The sequence below is a fragment of the Lonchura striata genome, chromosome 17 (assembly GCF_046129695.1).
Source record: "Lonchura striata isolate bLonStr1 chromosome 17, bLonStr1.mat, whole genome shotgun sequence".
Lineage (NCBI taxonomy): Eukaryota > Metazoa > Chordata > Aves > Passeriformes > Estrildidae > Lonchura > Lonchura striata.
The window spans coordinates 4,899,073-4,919,317 of NC_134619.1; the positions used below are offsets into that span (position 1 = coordinate 4,899,073).

The following is a 20,245-nucleotide window of genomic DNA, read 5'->3' on the forward strand; positions in this document are numbered from 1 at the left end:
ACACAAGGGGCAGTGCCACACAAGGGGCAGCGGCACAGGCTCGGTGCCACAGAACCGCCCTCAGCCCCGACCCTCCCCGCCCGCCCGCGCGCTCCCCTCAGCCGCGGCAGCGCGGGAAGCGACGCGCGCGCGCTCCCGCCCCGCCCGGCCCCGCCCCGCGCCCGCGGCGCACGTGGCACCCTCGCCCGCGCTGGTCACGTGACGCGGGCCCCGGGTGTTCCCCCCACTCCGCCCCTCCCCGTCTGACCCCGTCTCTCCCGTCTGGTCAATAGCGCGCGGCGCATGCGCAGCAGCGCAGCACGCCCCCCTCTGCCTCCCCCCGGCCCGGCTCCCTCCGCCCTATATAAGGCGCGCGCGGCGGGGTCCCGGCTCCGCAGTGCGCGTGGGCGGCGCGGCGGCTCCGCGCGCCTCCGGGACCCCCCTGCCCGCCCCGGCCCCGGCCCCGGCCCGGCTCCGCCGCCGCCATGAGCTCGGGGACCCCCTACATCGGCAGCAAGATCAGCCTGATCTCCAAGGCGCAGATCCGCTATGAGGGCATCCTCTACACCATCGACACCGAGAACTCCACCGTGGCGCTGGCCAAGGGTGAGGCGGGGCCCTGTGGGGGGCGCGGGCGGGCCTAGGCCGGCGCTGGCTGAGGGGACGCGGCGGGGGCGCCGTGCCGCGAACAATGAGCGCGCCCGGGGCCCGCCCGCCCCGCGGGGCTGCGGCGGGGCCGGAGCCCCGGGGCCGGAGCAGTGCTGCTCCCCGTGAGTCAGCACTGACAGCGGCCGCGCCGGAGGGGCGGGCAGGGCCCGGGATGCTGAGCAGCCCTCGGCTCTCCGCGGGAGTTCCCGGGGAGACGCGCCGCCGGCAGCGCTGGCTCCCCGTGCCATTGTCAGGAGCGGGGAGGAGACGCTCGGCAGCGCTGTGGGGGCTCGGTGCCCCTCGCTGGGCTGTGCCCGGCTGTGTGTCGGTGTTCGGCTCGAGGAGGGCCCCAGGCCGGCGCTGAGGAAAACAGTTCTGTTGTTGTGTCTTTGTTCCTTCCGTGGTCGATAACTGGGCTCTGCTCAGGTGAGGAGGGTGGGAGCTGCTGCACAGAGCGCCGTGGGCCGCCTGCACGTGGGTCTGGCTCGCCGACCTTGCTGGCTCCTCAGGGAGGCTTTACATTTTGTTTCCCTGTAGAAATATCGGTCGTTATCTTTCAAACAGTGTCATTTGGGTTCAGTTGTCACCTGTGCTGGGAACTCCTGTATTTCATCTCACTGAAACCTGTCCTGTCTTGTTTAGTCTTTCAAACGTGAACTTACTCCTGTACTGCTTTTCAAGTCCAGCTTGGCTACTTTAGCTAATGTGCATCGGTGTTTTCTTTTCCTGAGTTTTGTCCTTCCTTGTTTTGGGAAGTTCACACGTTCTTCATTGCCTGCAGCCAGCCATCGGGGCTGTCCACAAAACAAACACCTTTTGTTTTGAAAGGCTGTTTGCTGGCAAGAGGCACTGACTTGCCAGATTCACAACTACCTGCAAGGCAGCCTGTGCCCCAGTGTTTACCTAGCATAATGATGTTTATATGATGCTGGGCATTATTTGGCATCCATTAGAGTGTTTTCTGAAGTTAAAAATGCAAGTTTTCTCAAATTCCCTTTTTCTCTAGGAATGTAGTTGTTTATTTAAAATGCACAAATGGAGCTGTTTGTGTTAGTGCGTTGCTCAAAGTACTCGAGACGTTGCTGGAAGGGTGCAGTTCCTTTCCTGTAGGTGTAGAAAGATCCTCACCTTGAACCCAGCAGCAAGTAGAAATGGTTCCTTAAGTACTCCTGCTTTACACATAGCACTTGGTTCTTCAGAGCTGGTGTGTTTCAAAGGCATGTGTGAGTAAGTGTATGCTTTGGATGAGATTTCTGGCAATTCTTGTATTTATTGGTCTCTCAGTGTTCAGTTTTGATGAACTGGAATGCCTAAGAAGTGGTTGTTGCAGTAGGTGGGGAATACATTTTTCCCCACCTAGAGAGCTGTTCTGTAAACTTTGCATCACAAACCCTGCTTTTCATTGTAGCTCAAGAGGGGTTTTTCAAATTTAGAGACTTCCTAGCAAAGCAAAATTAGTGTCAGAATTACAAATGTAGCAACAAGGTTGAAGCTGGGCAGTATCAACCCCGTGTGTGGTGTCAGTGGTTTAAAGCACTTGAGGCATTAGAAGGCCCATGAATTACTGACATGCTGTTGAAGTTGTCCAGACTGCAGGTAAATTGTTGTTAAACCCTGGATGCCACTGTTTAAACACTTCCATGTGCAATTGAAGTGCTATTCTCTTTAGTTCTGTCATTCATAAAGAAAAATCTAAGTTGAAAGAGACTTCAGGAAGAAATCTGGTTCAGCCTCTCACTTGAAGCCAGGCTGACTTCAATTGATTTATATTTGTTAAACCTCAATATGTGCACAGAATCTTAAATGCTGGAGATTCCATGGACTTAATTAATCACTATAAGAAAGTTGTCTGTTTTGTTAGAGGCTTGACTTAAATTGCAAACAAAAGAAGTTTAAGCCCACTGCTGTCCTGTCGGAACTTACTCTCCTTTAAGTAGAAGTCTGAAGAAATTGGAGTTTTTGAACAAAAAAATATCCATATAAGCTCCGTTTTCTAGCCAGTCTTGGTGTGCTTCCTGCCCCTTCAGAGCTTAAGCTCAACAGCCCTACACAAGTAGGATCTGTGTTGTAAACCAGGAGTTGTAGTGTTGTGGGATTGATTTCCCTGTTCATCTGTAAGCAATAGTCAGTAGCTTCATGGGAGATAACCCTTCCCACCTCCACAGGAACTTTATGCTGTGCCAGAAACAGTTAAACACCTCAGGTGCAGGGACAGTCAAGCTCGACTCCTACAGCCATGTTTTGTCTACCACAAGGACTTGGCTTTCCAGCTTTTTTGTTAGAAACTTTGGCACCAGCCGACTGAGAGGCTGCCTGGGCAGCTTTGGGCTTTGCAGGTCATGTGTTTGTCCATGTGGAAGTTGATGGTCTGGTCATGGTGGTTTCCAAGTTAGTTGTGCAATCCTGCAGGAGCCCTGGATACCTTTAGTATATCTTGCCATGAGCTGTAATAATCTAATTTTGAACAGAGAGCTCAGTGGTACAGTTCATGTCCAAAAGGCTACAAGCATTGCTTTCAGTTTATAATCTGCTTCTGGTTGACTGGGTTACAGCTGTAATATGATCAAACAGCAGCTGGAGAGCTAAAATAACTTGGAGAGGCTATTTACCCTAGGAAGTCATGGAAGATGGTCATTGAAAGGAAGTGACTGACAGCTTGTCCTTGTACCATACCAGCACCCCTTCCTGCTGGGTGCAAACTGAGGTGCTGAGCACTGTGATATGGAAATTCTGACATTCACCTGCTCCTTGGGAGCTCACCTGCGTTAACAGGGGTGAAAACCATTTGTGGCACTAAGTGCTGCCTGGTGTGAGGTGAGCCACTGCATACACCCTGGAACAGGACTCTTGAGTATCCCTGGCTACAACTGCCAGCACTGCTCATAAGTTAGAAGCAGCATGCTGTGCCTGGGATGCTCGGTGCCACTTTTGGTGCTCTTTTTCCTGGGAGGATGTGGTGCCCCCATCTGTGTGACAGGAAGAGTAGCTTGTCCTGGTGGAGGTGTTTCAGTGCTTCCATGATAACCTGATAGAAGCAACTGAGGGAACTCCAGTACAGAGTTCTTCCATTGGCAGAAAATGTGCATCAAGCCCATATGTGCTGGTACTCATCTGAACTGGGAGTGCCTCTCAAAGACAGAAAGCAGCCACACTAGTGAACTTGGGAGTTTCTGTAACTTGTGGCTGAAATTTCAAGCTTTTACCTGTCAGTGCCTGATGTAACTGTGCTATCTGTTTTCCTGAGCCAATAATCCAGCCTGACCTCTTCTTCCTTAATGGCTCAAATTAATTTATTCTTATATCTAGTAGTTGCCACAGTCGGCTGAAGTCTTTCTTTTCCTACTCTGACATTGCTGGTTAGTGTCTGTTCAAGTATTCTGGTAGCTGGCACCCAGTAAAGCCTCCCTAAGCACTGAGATCTTAGATTTATCACTGATGGCTTGCTTTGTAGTCACATTAATCACAGAAATAGTAACACTGGAATAGAGAGGGAATTTTAATAGAAAGTTTTTATCATTGATAAAACTGCCTCTATCTGCATAATAAATGTATGTAACCAAAAGTACAGATTTGAGCTCTAAAACCTTCTAAGATTTCCCCTTGCTGCTTCAGGGGGCCTCCCCTGTGGTCTGGTGCAGTTGTCTGGAGCTGAATGCCTGCATGGGACAGCTGCTGGGGAGGGAAGGAGAAGTACAGCACTGTGGGGAACTCCTTAGGTTTGGAGTAGGATTCTTCACTCCAGCTGGTCTATGGTCTTTACCTTCACAGCTTGATGTAAACAAAACTGTTTACACAGGCTGCTGAAAAAGTTGGCATTTGAGGGAGCAGATGTGTGAGAAGGAGATTTAGAGTTCTGCAAGTAGCTGTTGTTGTTACAAATGGCAAGTGTTGAAGGAGTACTTTTTAATTGCATGAATCTGAGCTTGCACAACGCTGCAGTGGCAGTACTGCACTAAAAAAATGTCACCGTTCCCATGCTCCAGTGCGATCCTTCGGGACCGAGGACCGACCCACAGACAGACCGGCTCCTCCCAGAGAAGAAATCTATGAGTACATTATTTTTCGAGGAAGTGACATCAAAGACATCACTGTCTGTGAACCTCCAAAAGCTCAGCATACTCTGCCACAAGATCCTGCCATTGTCCAAGTAAGTTAGCCTGAAGTGTTGGTAAAAAGCTGAGATAAAACATTGGTGTTGAAGGACTACATTTTGGTAAAAACTTATAGAAATGAAGGCAAGTCAGTGTCTCCGGGAATCTTCAGATTATTTAAAGCATCCTGAATTTTGTTGTAATGTTTAAAGTAGCAGCAGTATTAAGACTTCAGTCAACAAAAGCCAGAGCTAGCTGAGAATGCAGGAAAATCATAAAGAGGTAAATTAACTCTTCTCAGAATTTACTTAAGCTTTAGTAATGCTGTACATGAAGAATCACTGCCAAAGCAGGTTGACTATTGGACACTGTAAATGGAAATATACTTTGTCTTGTTACAGTCTTCACTGGGCTCTGCCTCTACATCGTCCTTTCAGCCACATGTGCCTTACAGCCCATTTAGAGGTATGCCACCTTACAGCCAGCTTGCTGCCAGCTCTTTGCTTAGCCAGCAGTATGCAGCTTCCTTAGGTTTAGGTAAGTACAAACTTTACTTGCTAGAATAAAGGGATGGCCTTGTATGCAGCTGCTGTGAAAGCAAATAACAGTAACTAACACCAAATTCCTTGCTGAGTGTCAGGCTGCAAGGAACAGTGAATAAGCAGCTCACAACTTTGTGCAATGGTTTTACTGCAAGGAGGTCTATGTTTCACTTGCACGTGCACACCCGCACACGAAAGAAACAAACTAAATAGCTGAAGTTTCTTTCTGAAATCAATGGAAATACCTGACAGTTGAGGCCAGTTCATTTCTAACTTAACACACTTCACATCACATGTAAAAAGAATTTGTATTTCCAGAGAGGACTGTAAATAAGCTGCTCTAATGCTGTTCTAGAGAATCTTGTATCTCTTTCCAAGTCCTTCAGATGTTTCACTACCTTGTATCTTATCTGTGTATCTCTGCTCTCTCTTCTTCCCTCTATCTCTTTAGAGAAATTGGTAAGCCCTCCAGCATCAGCAGCTGCTTCCAGCCCTAGTTCTTCTCCGTCTCCACAACCTGTTTCAGAGCCTGACATGTCTTCAGAGCCCCATCAGCTCTCTTCCAAGGGTAACAGCAGTTTGAGGACTCCAAATATTTGGAAGAACTGCATGGCACTTGCAAATACTCTGTTCTTGTTAACCCCTCCTAGAATGATAGTGCTTATATGGGTAATGCCAGTAGAACTAGTTTGTTCTCAGTTTTTTTTTGCCTTTCATTACGTGAAGTATGATTCTTCCTGTCCTAGAAGTATCAATTAGAGAGACAGGAGAAAGGAAAAGTCCAGGACAGTGGATCCTCTTGTGTAAGTATCAGGAAAGGATGAAATTTAGAGATGCTAATGTGCTGCATCCTGTCCAGGAACATGTGTTACCATAAGGTTTGGGTGAGGAATTGGTCAGCCCTTCTTGGAAAAAGAAACACACTGCTTAAATTGTGGGTGGCCTTGTGGTTGGAGACTTGGGCTGATCAAAAATTTGGTTGTATTTTCTGTAATCGAGGAAACATTAGGGTAGATTTCATGCATGATGGGGCATTGTACCTTGTCCAGGCTCCCAGTTAGTAAAGCATGACTAACAGTAAACAATTCCTGAGTCCTGAGTAGCAGAGATAACACGGTTCTGGGTGCTTGCTTCTATGTGTAAAACCATCAGAGAAGGTTGAGTTGAGATACCAGGGTGACCAGGTGCAGCCTGCATTTAAACATGATAGTTTCATCTGGTTTTAGCTTAAGCATGTATGCTTGTGTTGGCATGAAGCTTTTTACTTGCTCTCTGCTTTTGGCCATCTATCTTTACATAGTTTCTCAATACTCTGGCTAAACTTTGAAACTTTCTCATGTTAAACTTGCACATCAGCTTTGTCCTACTCAATAATCCTTAGGATATTTCTGTCTTCCTTGCAAGTTTTCCAGGTGTACATTAACTGGGAACCTGCATGATGTAACCTACTGGGTATATCTCATGTTGGACTTGGGTGACCCAGAAGTGTCAGTGGCTTGGTTTGTGTGAACTCTTCAGCTTTTCACTTTTCTTGCTCTTTTAATATATTCATTAAAAGTTTGCTTCCAAGCAGTTCTTACGCATAACTACATGAACGTGTAGTACTCCAAACCTTCTAATTAAACCTAGAATGCAGTGTTTCTTCTGAGTACTGAAGACTGTCACGTTATAATATAATTGGTGTAAGGTATACCAAACCATGAAAAGTATTTACATGTTTTGTAGTGTGAATAAATAAGCCTGGATGGAAGAGCAACAGAAGTCTTGGTAACACTTTGGCCTTGACCAAGAAGGAATTTAAAAGGGTAACTTTGAGATCCTGGTCTGGTTTCAGGTTTTCTTTGTCTGAAAGCTCTAACAATAAGCAATGAAGTTGAAGGACTTCTAAAAGTGACTTACAAAAGGGGATATAGCTGAGGTGCTTAAGCTTTTGCTGCAAAACCTTTCTGGCAAAGTGGGGTAACTTGAATGGTTTCAAAACGATGAATTTTTGTTTCAGATTTTAAGTTATCATGTAAAGTAAAATCCTGTATAACGTAGAAATTAGATTTTGGTATAAACTGTATGAGCGACTGACTTGGCTTGGTTGTTTAGTGTTTATGTGACTTGATTTAAGAAATCTGTGGGTATATTTCCTGAAACTGAGGCTCTGGATGTGAGAGCCATGACTTGTATGGCAATGGTGCCTTACTTGGTGCCACTTAAACTTAGCCTGTAAAGATGCACACTGAAGGCTTTGAATCATTCTTGTCCAAACGGTTTCTCCCTAGAAGTGGGCAGGGTTTGAATGATGTTGGCACATTTTCTGAGAGGCACTTAAGTCATTGGGATTTTTTCCAGGTGCTGGCTTTCCTTCTGTTCACCCAGTCCGCAAAAGCCCCATGGTAGAGCAGGCTGTCCAGACTGGCCCAGTTGACAGCATGAATTCCCAAAAGCTGCCCCCAGTGAAGGTGACTCCGGGGATTCCGCGCGGCGCCCGGCAGGTCCCGCAGGCCAACAGCAAAGCGAGCGGTACGTACATGCCCCTTCAGCCCTGAGTGCTGGGCTGGAGCAGCCTGCCAGGTGCACTGCAGCACTGAGCTCCCTGGGGATTGTTCTTGTGCTCCTTTAAAGTTTGTCCTTCTTGTTCAGTAGATACAGTTCAGGCAGCACCTGTGCAAACCCAAGGACAGGTGAATGATGAAAACAGAAGACCTCAAAGGAGAAGATCGGGTAGGTTAAGCTGATGCTAAACAGTCTCAACAGCCTGTGAAGGCAAGTGGTCTTAACTTCAGTGAAGGATTAACTGACAGAAGACTGGGAGAAAGCTTTGGGCATCCAGAGATGTTTCCTTAACAAAACAGCTTCTGGAGTCGCAGAAGTTCAGAACATTCCCTTTTCTAGAAAGTTGAAGGTATGTCATAAAAATCAATGCTCTGACTTGGCAGCAGCAGCTGGATTTCTCTGAAACCTCAAGTATATTTACTGGGGGAGGCAGCCTGTTTGAGACTTTCCAGAGCTTTTATAACAAGAGAGGAGCTATGGAACACTCACTTCCATAGAACACTCTATTCCATAGAGTAGAATTCTTATTTCAAAGTCGCAGTACAAGCATGGGCCACAAGAAAGTAAAATTTGAAGAGGTTTCTGCCCAAGTAAAATGAGATAGGACAGGAAACAACACTTCAGACTCTCAGGTCTTCAAATTGATTAGTGTGTAGAATGGGTTATTGCTCTTCCAAGGAGGAGTGGATAGCATCTCCGTCAGAAACCAGAAACTAGATAGAGTACAAGCTCCTTTGGTGGGTAGATGAGTCTTTCTGGATTTTCTTACACCTTCTCTTTGCTGTCACAGTGGGTTTTAGGCTAATTACAGTGCTGTGTTTGCAGGTGAAGAGCAGACAGATAATTTTCCCCACCTCCCTCAGCTTTTCTTGCTGCAGTGCTTGTTCTGACTTCTCTCTGCACACTGGAAGGGAAGTTGGGTGCACTGTCTTAGTGGTAAGACTGACATCCAGAAATGCTGCTCAGAAAGTTAAAGTGTTGCTGTAATGTGTCTTCTACAGCCAAAATCAGAAGTTGCTTTCAAAGAGGTGTGGCCTAACCACAGGACTGGAAGCCAGAAACTCCTGAGTTCTATCCCTGGTTTCCTCTGATCTTGAGCAAGTCATGTAACCTCCCTGTGCGTTACCAAGTGTTTAAACTCTCCTGCTTTCAGGAAACAGGAGAACCAGAAACCGTTCTAGAGGACAAAACAGACCAACTACTGTGAAGGAAAATACAATAAAGTTTGAAGGTGACTTTGACTTTGAAAGTGCAAATGCACAATTCAACAGAGAGGAGCTTGATAAAGAATTCAAGAAGAAACTAAACTTTAAAGGTTTGTGTCTTCATTAAATATGAAATGCTGGGCTAGTAGTAAATACTGCATAGACAAACTGGTTATGAGAAACTGCATGACTACCTCTCAAATGTTGTTTGAGGGAGCAAGAGAACAGATGGCTCTGCAGTGTGTGCCTCAAGGAAGTGTAATACATTTCATTATCTTCAGATGACAAAGCAGAGACGGGGGAAGAGAAAGGGGACCCTGGAGTGGCAACCCAAAACAATGATGGTAACACAGAGGAGGACCTGCTGGGGCCCAACTGCTATTATGATAAATCCAAGTCTTTCTTTGACAACATTTCTTCAGAACTGAAATCTAGGTGAGTGTTTTTTTAAAAGCTGGGTTTTTAAGTGGAATTCTAGTCATAAAATTTCAGACATAATCTATGTGACATGGTTTAATTATTTAAAAATTTTAGAATAGACTTTAAACAGGGAATATTGCCACATATTTGGTGGCTCACAAGTGAAGTGAACCAAGCTTTATGCAGTGGGATCAAACAAAAAGCATTTCAGCTGATATGATACCCTTGCCTAAACTATGATAGAGGAGTTTCCATGTCTGTTCCCGAGTACTGACTTTGAATCCATTGATTTTAAACAAATTCCTTATCTGGCTTGTGGGAGAGGAGGCATCAGGGTCATGCAGTACTGAAGGTGCAGCTGGCAGACAGGAGTGAGCTAAGCCTGGAGGTGGGGCAGAGAGGTCAGCTCTGGCTGTGGAAATGCATTAGGTTAAATGTTGGGAATAGGAAGGGGAAGTTTTAGCTTTCACTGCCACCAGTGATGTTATCAAGTGCCTGGAGAAGTGAGAGATCCCTTTAGTGTCAGCATGAGGGACATGCTCTGTGGTGTGACTGCAGAGGGGTTGGGTTAGAGCAGGTACACTGCAGGTGCTGCTTGTTGCAGTGCAGCTCAACAAAATCAGGGGTTAGAGGCTTCCTCTGGTGGTTCTTTAATGCTTGTGCTCAAGCTGAACTCAGCCTTGTTCAGTTCCAGGCGCACCACGTGGGCTGAGGAAAGGAAGCTCAATACAGAGACGTTCGGAGTGTCTGGACGGTTCCTTCGTGGCCGCAGCTTTCGAGGTGGATTTCGAGGTGGAAGGGGGAGTGGAGCAGCAAGGAGAAACCAAACCACTCACAGAGCTGGTACTGGCAGAGTGTAACTTCAGAGGTAAGTGCTCTAGCAAGAGTAAATACTCTCTCTGAGCCAGGTTTGTCCCTTACTGTTTGCCTGAACTGTCTGTGCAACCTGTTTTGCCCTCCAGTCTCATGGATATATAAAGAATTGTTCCTTATTGGATCTGATTGATATTTCTAAAGGGTAGAAGGATATAAGAGTGGTTTAACATGTTGATTTCTTGGTCTCACTCTGTCTGAGAAAAGGCTCAGCTCAAGCAAGCTGCTTTTGGTTTCTAACTGAGCACTTCAGCTGATAAAGGCGTGTGAGCTTTGCTATTCTTCTTCTTGGGAGAAGAACCCCATAATACCAAATCTAATTCTACCTTTTTTCTGAATAGGTTCAAACATCTCTCCTGAGACGATGAAACTGTATATAGAAAGAAAACAACCAACTGCTGCACTAACGTGGGAAAATGGTTCATATTGTTTACTGTCTCAGCTCAAGTGACAGAATTTCATGTACTACTGCTTATATTTTGGACTTACTTTGGACCAGCCACTGTCCGCTGGAATTTTTTGGAAGAGGGAATGTGTTCAGGGGTACCTTCTTCAGGGTGTCTTTTCTTTTTGTTTGTGTTTTTCAAGTGCAGACTAACTTACACGGTTCTTCTTTCTGGGTCTCTCAAGGCTGCTATAGTCTAAGCTCAAAGTCAGACTCCTTTTCTGAACCCTGGAGAAGAGATATCATGCTGTTTTAACATGGAACCAAAGCTCACTTGAAATAAACCAGCTATAATTTGTTTGTTCTGAGTAACCAAATGGATTCTTTGGTGCTGCTGGTCTCACGGATCTTGGCAGCAGGTGTGAAGTAGCACTTGGTATCTGGAGAAATGGATTCCTGGTGCTGAGGAGTTGTGTATATTGTCACTTGGGAATACTGGAGTGTTGATCATGTAGTAGTCTTTTGACTGTACAGCTGTTTGTGGGCTGCTGGGCTGGAGGTACCACAGGACCGTGGCTCTGCCTTGAGCTGAAGGGTGCTGGGAGTGCCTGGGGCTTGGAGCTCCTGGCTGGAGTGTGGGGACACCACGTGGGATGGGAGCAGTGACTGTCCCCACTCATGTGCAGAATTTTTGGCAGTAGTGACTGTCTGGGAAGGAGACCTGAGGCTCTGACTTGTTTGCCTCGGTTTGTACCTCGCTGGAGGCAGCACCAAATGCAAACAGTTCTCTGTACTCTGTAGACTGTGGTGGAACTCTTTGGAATGTTTTCATTCAACTAGGGATGGGAGACCATATAATGAAGCTTAACAGATGGGCATGTTTAATTTCTTTCCTCTATACCCCCATACTGTAAATAGTTTAGTTGTTTTTCTTTTGTTTTTAAAAATCTGTATGTGGGGAGAGGGCTGGGAGGGAGGGGTTACCTTTGTTTGCATGAAATAAGTGGGTTAAATTGCTATAGGCATGTGTCCCGTTTTTGGTTGGTAGGGAATTTTGTTGAAAAAGCACCTTGATGACTGAACCCCTTACATAGCTCAAGTTTTTTTAGTTATGCATTGACCTAGGTTACTGTAAAAGCTTGGATTTATTTTTGTAGGACTTTATTGCTGAGAATTAGAACATAGCAGTGGGGCTGCTCTTTGGAGTAATGTAAATTGTAATTATAATAAACATGTAAATGTTTAATGTTTCTCTCCACCTCTGTTCTGTACATAGCTCCATAACATCACTCCCTACACCTCCTCTGGCACCTGTCCTTGCAGGGCTCCCATCCAAGCTGGAGAAAACCTGGCTGCAGAGCTTTGGCAAACCTGGAAGTGTTACCCAGTATTGGGAAAAGGCTGAAACAACCAAATCCAGGCACTGCACATTGTACTGTTGCCCTGGTTCTCATGCTGGGCCTCAGCCTAAGGAGGGTTGTGTTACTCCAGCCTCGCAGAGGGAAGCCCTGGGCTGGTGGGGTTCCCCAGGAGCCACCTCTGAGCTGGGGTGTGCTGCAACTGCTCACTCAAAGAGCTGCTCTGCCTCCAGTTTTGCTGCTGGCAAAGCAGCCACTGTGGCTCTAAGTGTGGAGATGGAAGATGGAGGAGAAATCCTCACTGTCCACCATTGTTCACATGTAGCTGTGCTTTTTCAGTTGAGTGGGATCAGTTCCCTTGTTTCCACAGTACAGCAGCTCCCAGGCATAAGCACATCATTGGCACTGCTGAAGTTTGTGTCCCAGCCTCTGAGCCAAGGGTGGGCCTGGCTCCTGCTGTCCAGGAGCAGAGGGGCCTGGTGGCTGTGCCAAACCTGAGGGCTTGTTCCCTGTCAGCCCTTCTTCCCCAGGAGCCCTGCAGGCTCAGCTGCAGCCCTGTCAGCTTCCCCATGGAAAAGCCCAGTGTGTGGGAACAACTGGAGTGACTTGAGCAGAGAAGCAAGTGCAGCTTTTTTGACTTCAGTGTTCCAGCCCAAGGGCTGATAAATGAACCTGGTATTCCAGGACCATGCTTCCTCTGGCTCATGTGGTCTGATGTGTCCCTGAGCAGCAGCAGCACTGCTGCTTCCCTGTCCTTGACTCCTGTGGGCTCCTCTGCCCACACTTTGCTGGGCAGCATTTCCCTGTAAACAGCTCTGGGCTGTGTGAGAGCCCAGCACTGAGCTCTGCTGCCTGGAGCATCCCTGCCCTGGAGCCCCTCAGTGTCCTGGGCAGGGGCTGGAGTACCAGAGCTGCCTCTTGCAGGCTTCTGGGCCGCATTCAATCCTTGCTGTGCCTGCTGTCACCCCAGTCCTGCTCTGGCCCTGTCACCCTCTCTCGGTGTGCAAGAGCAGACTGAAGAGCTGCTTCCAAGGGCAGTTTGGTTCTACCCACTTGGTGGATACAAATGGGGAAACTTTTACAATAAAGGAGCACCTGTTTTTACTGCTTCAAGTACTGAGACTTGAGAGTATGAGCTTAGGTGGGGAGAGGCCTGAGGTTCTTCTAAATGAGGAAACAGCTCAAACCAACTCCTGGGGTAAGAAGTAGAGAAGCATGTGAGGGCAAACATCAGAGGAGAAGGTGGAGGAGCTAGAACTCTGTTGCATGTAACACTTGCTATAGTTGTTTAGTTCCTGGCGCATAAATCTCCCTCGGGAACCACACCAACAATGCTCTTGTCTGAACCAGACTTTGGAAGCACCAGGTCATGTACCTCTGCCCAAAGCATGTGCCTGCAGCAGCTCAGTGTCATGCTGACCCCCAAAAATTAGCAGTAAAACACACACCTGCTGTCACAGGCTGCTGTAAGGCAGACCCAGCCATTCCACTTTGAAAGATGCCCATTAGGGACTAAAAACCCCAACTCTGTATTAGTTATGTTGAGACCATAACACAACCCCCAAAACAGCTGCTTAAGGTAAAAAAAGACATGCTGAGAGCTGAGACAGTGCAGAAAAGAACCATTAAACAAAGTGAAGTGTCCAGGGAAAAAATGCAGGCAAAGTATCTGTCCTTTAATGGGTCACTGCTGCTGTTCTGTAGCCAACCAGATCATCCTGGGTAATTAAAATCTAAGGAACAGACAGGGGTTTTTAAATAACAGCTTTAAAAAAAAAATCAGTAGGTTTATTGTAGATCTCAAGAGAGCACAGTATGAGTAACTGGAATGCCTACATATCTATACAGAATAACCCATCACTTGAATTAAAAAGCAGCTAAGCAGGTGCATTTCATTCATCATGATGTTTTCTTCTGTTTTTTCTTTTCATTTTCTTCTTTTTCCTTTTCAATTTCAGCCACATACTTCTCAATTTCTTCAGGGTTTAGGATCTAAAACAGAAACATGGGTGACCCTCAGAATACCAATAAACTTGAGACGTTCATGGAAGTGATTCTAGTTCTGTCATGGGAAGAGCATTAACTGCTGTTTATCTGGAAGCAGGTACCTGCTGCAGACACAACAACATTCCTTGGCCACTAAGAATAAACTGAAGTATTTGGCAGTGCAAAATCTGAGATTAAGTTCAGGCAGATCAACAAGGGCAGTATCAGAGATGGGCTCAAGGGGAGAGAAGCAAACAACAGCCTCACCTTCAGTGGCTGCTCCCGTCTCATGACTGCCAGCTCGATGTTCTTCCCACCAGACTGCACCACCTGTGTGGGGCAGAGGGAAGCTTTAGGAGCCTGGCCAGGAATTCACTCCAAACCCCTCTCAGGTCTCTCCTTAGAAGGAGAATAGATGCACATGGGGGCTATTTCACTCCTTAGCTCTTAAAATCTCAACACCAGCACCACTATCTCTCAAAAGGGTCTTCACAGTGGTGCCAGTGCCCTGGGCAGTTGGAGAACACCTCAGCCCCACCACCTGACCTGTGCTATTTTTTTTTTTCTATTGAAAAATAAAATATTCACCAATTGCTTTAGCACATCTCTGGTGCATTAGTGTTAACACCCAAAAGAGAAGTCTGTTTTCCTCGCCAGAGCTGCTGGTAAGTTCTGTGTAAACTATGGAAATTGTTACCCAAATATTCTGGACCTTGAATTCAATCCACCACCCACAGCCTACAGTAAGCAGCTCTCACAGATCCTCTGCAGTACTCCCTTGGGACATCCACAAATATTTTCCCATATTCACAGCTAAGAAATTAATGTGGACAGTGAAAAGCCACAGAAGAGATGTGAAACAGCCTGACCTCGAGAAGAGCCTTGATGACAAGTTTAATAGTCAAATCATCCGTTTCAATGGCCTCATCAGTGTAGTTTTTCTCCAGGAACTCACGCACAGATTTGGCTCCTCTGCCAATGGCATTAGCCTGGAAACATTAAGGGGAAAAAGAAAATAAATGGGAGTTTAGAGAAGATTTCATTTGCAGAGTAAGAAAGAAACACAAAGGTGTACAATTGCATAATCTGTCACACACAAAGACAGTTATCTGGCACAGGTGGGTCGGTTTTGGGTTCTTTTTTTTTGAAAGCAGGACCAGAGTTCCCAAGGAAAGCTGAACTGCAGATGGCCACTCTCAGTACACTTGATCATTAAGGATTTTTGCAGCTGTGAGACACCACCATCTGGCCAGCGACATCTCCTCTACCCCAATCCCACATTAAAGGAGACATTAACTCACAAATATTCCATTTCCAGCAGGGACTGAACCCACTCACCTTCCAAGCATGGTAGGTGCCAGAGGGGTCAGTCTGGTACAGCCGTGGGGTCCCATCGAAGTCGAAGCCCACGATGAGGGCGGAGATCCCAAAGGGCCGGCGGCCGTTGCTCTGCGTGTACCTCTGAGCACAAAGGACACACTCTCAGGCACTTCTGAACACATTCCTAGGCTGCACAGCACACTCTGGAGCAGTTACAACCAGCAGAGCTACCAGAAATGCTGTTCATTTGCTCTCTCCATTAGTCAGGACTCTGTATTTCATGGAGTCCCCAAGGCAGGCAAGCGAGAAGTGATTCCTGTCCAACCCCTGTTCCTACACCTGGTTACAGCTTCCAGAATCACCTCTCCACCTGCTGAGTGGTGCTGAGGCAGCCAGAGCCAGGTCTGCAAGCCCCAGTGTGCCAAAAAATACCACGAGGACACCTGAACACAGTTTTCACCAATGATTTGCACTGACTGCACATGAAATCATGGCAGCTCCGTGGCTGTACACAGGTTACACTGGAGCTGTGTCACAGCCCTCCTGGGACACTCCTAGCAAAGCCACTGCAGTGTCACTCCCAGGGGCAGGAGGGCTGACACCCACAGCACCACAGCAGCAGGAGCTGGGCCAGGTGTGTTTGCAACAGCGTGAGAGAAATGGTGTGCCAGAAAAACAGACACAAACGTGAGACTGGATAAAGGAACAAAGTGAAACTCGGGTAGTGGTGCCTTGCTCTGACAGACTACAGAGCAAGAGAGATTATACTGCAGAGATTATTACTATTACCACTAAAGAATCATATTATTACCATCACCACTGCTCTAACACATCTGTGCATAAGTAAATTAAATTTTCTCTAATTCTCGCTAGTGGCTGAAAATCAGTTTAATACACTGGCAAAGGAGTAATTTTCTCACAGAATGCAGCTGGGCATATTTTGATGCTGCAATTCATTCTAAACTACAAAACATATTAAATACTGCACCAATTTGCTCCCCTCTTACCCATCTCTGCAATGGCTTTGCAAGAGGAAAAACTACCAGGAGCATGAAGCAAAGACAGTAACCCAGGCTATCTGGAAGTGAGATGAGCAGGGTGTTCTGATGACATTAACACATGGAACTGTGCAGTCCTTACAAGAACTAGTTGCTTTATCTAGGGGAAAAAACTCAGATCAAACAGCACTCACTCAACTGTTCTTTTCCATTGCTACATCCCCATTCCCAATAAATGTGATTTTTACCAAGTAAGTGGAGTGAGGCCAGAGCACAGACATTTACACAGCTTGAAGAAGTGTCAGATATTCCATGCTACACAAGGTGTGGCTCGTGCTACACGTGTGACACTCTAGTCCCACGTGGTACACACCTGTTCCACACCTAACTGTACATTATGCATAGCACAACAGCAAATAAAACATCTCTGTCAGGTCAGGACACATCCTCAGCAGCTCTGTGCAGCCCCAAGTACCTGTTTCAGGCTGGCAATGTAGCGTGTGATGTACTCCACGGTGACAGGATCCTCCACAGTGAGCCTGTGGCTCTGACACTCCACCCGAGCTCTGTTTATGACTATCCTGGCATCAGCTGTCAGCCCTGAAATGACAGAGGGGCCTCAGAGTCATGAAAAAACCTCAGAACACCAATCTGGCCCTAAAAGGCCCACGGGGCCAGTGTCAAAAACAAGGGAAAATAAAGGCAGAGGTCAAACTCTCAGGTTTGCTGAGCAAGAGTATTTGTAAGGCAGCAGAAAGTGGTTAATGCACAAAAATGACTAAAGGATTTAGTTTACAGCTTCCATGTTTGTGACTTAGGTGACACATAATTCTGAACCAGGTAATGGGAGTATTACTGACAGCATTCAATGTCCCAGGTGATTTGCAATGCTCATTCCCACACACATTATTCCTCATGCAGTCCAGTTTCATCTGCCCAGCAAACTTCATCTAGTTAATGGGGCTACAGCAGCATGATGTTAGCTGACAAAAGTGTGACCATTTAAAAAAAATATTTTAAAGAAATTTAATTGTTATTTAATTCTTATTATTATTTACTTTTTAGCTAATGCTGCCATTTTTCACTTACAGCCTTGTGTTTATTAGAGAATTTTTCCTCAAGTTTGTGAACACCCCTGCACATATCCCAGACCCTGGCTAAAGGAGCAAGGCAGGAGAAAGAACTGAGCCTCTCATTCCTGCACACTGAACCTAAACCTGTTGTTTTAGTCAGTTAAATCAGGTCTCCCTTTAAAAACATTATTGATACTGACACTCTCTTTTTCCCTATTAAAAAAAAAAAAAAAAAAAAAAAAGAATAAGCTACTGTGGAAATATTGTGCTTCCCACAGCTCTCGGCCAGTTACACCCTGTATTTTGGGTTCTCAGATTCCATAAACATGCCCAAAGGTGCCCCAGTAACTGCCAAAGCCCCGAAGGCACCATGTACCTGCAAAAGCCATGCAGACATTGTCATCCAGAGCACAGATCTTCCTGACAGTTCTCTCATCCTGCAGCTTTGCCACGGACTTCTTCTCCACACCAAGGACAACAATATCCTTCCCTCTTACTCCAACCTTCCGTGCATGAAAAGAAGAAGTAAAAAAGTTAACCCAGGTCCAAAAATCCTCACAGCTGCAGACTTTACTCAAATGAGCAGTAACCAAGCACAAACCCCCACACTGTAACCACCACCTCAGCTTGAAGTCAGGATTTTATTTCCCACAACCCGGAGGCAGCACTGATGTAACAAAAATTGCAATGAATTTCAGGGTGCAGTTTCATCATCAGTTTATAACAACCTAAATCCCTGTGGCTCCCAAGAGACAGATTCCAGCTCCTCTTACAAACTCTTTTCTCCAACAGCACCATCAGTGTTTCCACAGCCATGAAAACCCGGCTAGTCCAGTGGCACTGCTCAACTCAGGAGCCCAAGGCGCTGAAGATCAGGTAACACCTTACCAAGTAACCCTACAACTGCCAAAATGTTCTGCCTGTAGCTGCCTTAAAGTCCTAATCCATACCTTGAATATACCTGTTCCAACATCACAGAGGAAAAAACAACCCTTGACCCTTCCCCTTCATCCTCACTGTTTGTCACAGGGGGATGGCAATAATTTTTTATTGTGGGGCAGCCACATGAGCATGTTCCAAATGTTTCTAGAAACATGAAACTCAACAAGAGACAAGAGGGGTGGTTACATTGTATGCTGTCTCCACTTTCACAGTATTTTTAATGTCTGAGAAAACCGAAGAATCTATTTGGCACTGGATTTTGTTACAGTCATTCCAATCCCAATGATGGTACATTCTCTTTCTGGTAATGGCAACTAAAACATACTACAACTATTAATATAGCCATGACTTTTTGGAATTAAAATTTACTATTACTAGAACGTATCACAATCACCAATACAACGGTATTTGCAAATTAACACCTTTTTTCTCCTCCCCTAAATGAAACAAAACTCTGATTGAGGAAAAGCTTGGGATAACTAGAAGGTGGGAGCCATCGATGTGCTTCTAAGGGCTTGGTGTTTCCCAAGGCGCTGGGGCTCTGCCTGGTGCACAAACACAAACCCCGCAGTCCGCAGGGAGGAGCGGATACCCGCGGGAGGGATGCGCCGGGGCAGCCCCGGGGCCGGCGGATGCTCCCCGCGCACCCCGCGGATGCTCCCCGCGGATGCTCCCCGCGGATGCTCCCCGCGGATGCTCCCCGCGGATGGTCCCCGCGGATGCTCCCCGCGGATGCTCCCCGCGGATGGTCCCCGCGCACCCCGCGGATGCTCCCCGCGGATGGTCCCCGCGGATGCTCCCCGCGGATGCTCCCCGCGGATGGTCCCCGCGGATGGTCCCCGCGGATGGTCCCCGCGGATGGTCCCCGCGCACCCCGCGGCCTCCCGGGCCCGCCGGGCCGGGCGCGCAGCGCGGCGCAGGCCCGGCCGCGGGTCCCCTCCGCCGCCGCGCCGCCAGCCCCGCGGCCAGCCACTCACCGCCGTGGAGCCCTTCTTGACCGCCTCCTGCGCGTACTCCACCTGGAAGAGGTGCCCGTCCGGCGAGAAGACGGTGATGGCGCGGTCGTAGCTCATGGCTCCGGCAGAACCCGCACCGTCATCCGGGCGGGCCGGGGGCGGGGCGCTGCGCTCCTGCGCTGCGCGCTCGGCGTACGCACCCGGCGTACGCACCCGGCGTACGCACCCGGCGTACGTGCTCGGCGTACGCACTCAGCGTACGCGCTCGGCTGCGCGCGCGCCCCGCGCGTTCCGCAGGGAATCCGGAAGGGTTTGGGTGGAGGTGACCCCAAAAATCACCCCCTGCCATGGACAGGGACGCCTTCCACTATCCCACGTTGCTCCCAGCCCCGTCCAACCCCGGCTTGGACACTTCTAGGCATAGGGCAGCTTCTCCGTGCCAGTGCCTCGCCGCCCTCGCAGGGAAGATTTCCCTCTTATCTCACCCAAACCTGCTCTTTTCCAATCTGAACGCGTTCCCCTTGTCCTGCCACTGCCCTCTCTTGTAAACAGCCTTGCCCCATCCTTGCTGTGCATCACCTTGGGGGTACTGGAGAGGCACAGCTGGGTCACCCCGACGCCAGGCTGAACAGCCGCGATTCTCCCGGCCTCTCGTGCCGCAGAGGAGCCCCGTGCCCGTCCCCGTGTCGCCGGGCTGCCCTGGCCGCCCCCGTCCCCGTGTCGCCGGGCTGCCCTGGCCGCCCCCGTCCCCGTGTCGCCGGGCTGCCCTGGCCGCCCCCGTCCCCCGCCCGCTGTCCCCTCGCTGCGCACTTGGCGTAGGCGGCCCCGCGCCGCTCCCGCGCTGGCGCACTCGGCGTACGCAGTTGGCGCAGCGGGCGGCGCGGCCGAGGCCGCGGGAGCCCGGCGGCCGGGACCGCACCATGTG

At 48.1% G+C, this 20,245-nt stretch overlaps 2 protein-coding genes across 3 annotated transcripts; one reads left to right on the plus strand and one right to left on the minus strand.

Annotated features, from left to right (window-relative positions):
• Window positions 1-382: 382 nt before the first annotated feature.
• LSM14B (LSM family member 14B) lies at window positions 383-11,933 on the plus strand. 2 transcript variants are annotated; one of them, XM_021553556.2, is made up of 10 exons: window positions 383-585; window positions 4,611-4,774; window positions 5,120-5,255; window positions 5,712-5,828; window positions 7,601-7,771; window positions 7,895-7,972; window positions 8,958-9,119; window positions 9,291-9,444; window positions 10,118-10,297; window positions 10,644-11,933. In XM_021553556.2, exons 1-9 carry the CDS (start codon window positions 465-467, stop codon window positions 10,287-10,289), a joined length of 1,275 nt encoding a protein of 424 aa, XP_021409231.1. In that variant the 5' UTR covers window positions 383-464; the 3' UTR covers window positions 10,290-10,297; window positions 10,644-11,933. The 2 variants fall into 2 exon arrangements, with proteins under 2 accessions (XP_021409231.1, XP_021409230.1); XM_021553555.2 differs by having other exon boundaries at window positions 384-585; window positions 7,892-7,972.
• A 1,767-nt stretch (window positions 11,934-13,700) lies between these two features.
• Window positions 13,701-19,495, minus strand: PSMA7 (proteasome 20S subunit alpha 7). Its single transcript, XM_021553533.3, has 7 exons — window positions 19,342-19,495; window positions 17,799-17,925; window positions 16,825-16,949; window positions 15,370-15,492; window positions 14,901-15,020; window positions 14,299-14,361; window positions 13,701-14,037 (listed from the first exon to the last, which is right to left on the minus strand). Exons 1-7 carry the CDS (start codon window positions 19,435-19,437, stop codon window positions 13,945-13,947), a joined length of 747 nt encoding a protein of 248 aa, XP_021409208.1. The 5' UTR covers window positions 19,438-19,495; the 3' UTR covers window positions 13,701-13,944.
• Between the last annotated feature and the right edge of the window lie 750 nt (window positions 19,496-20,245).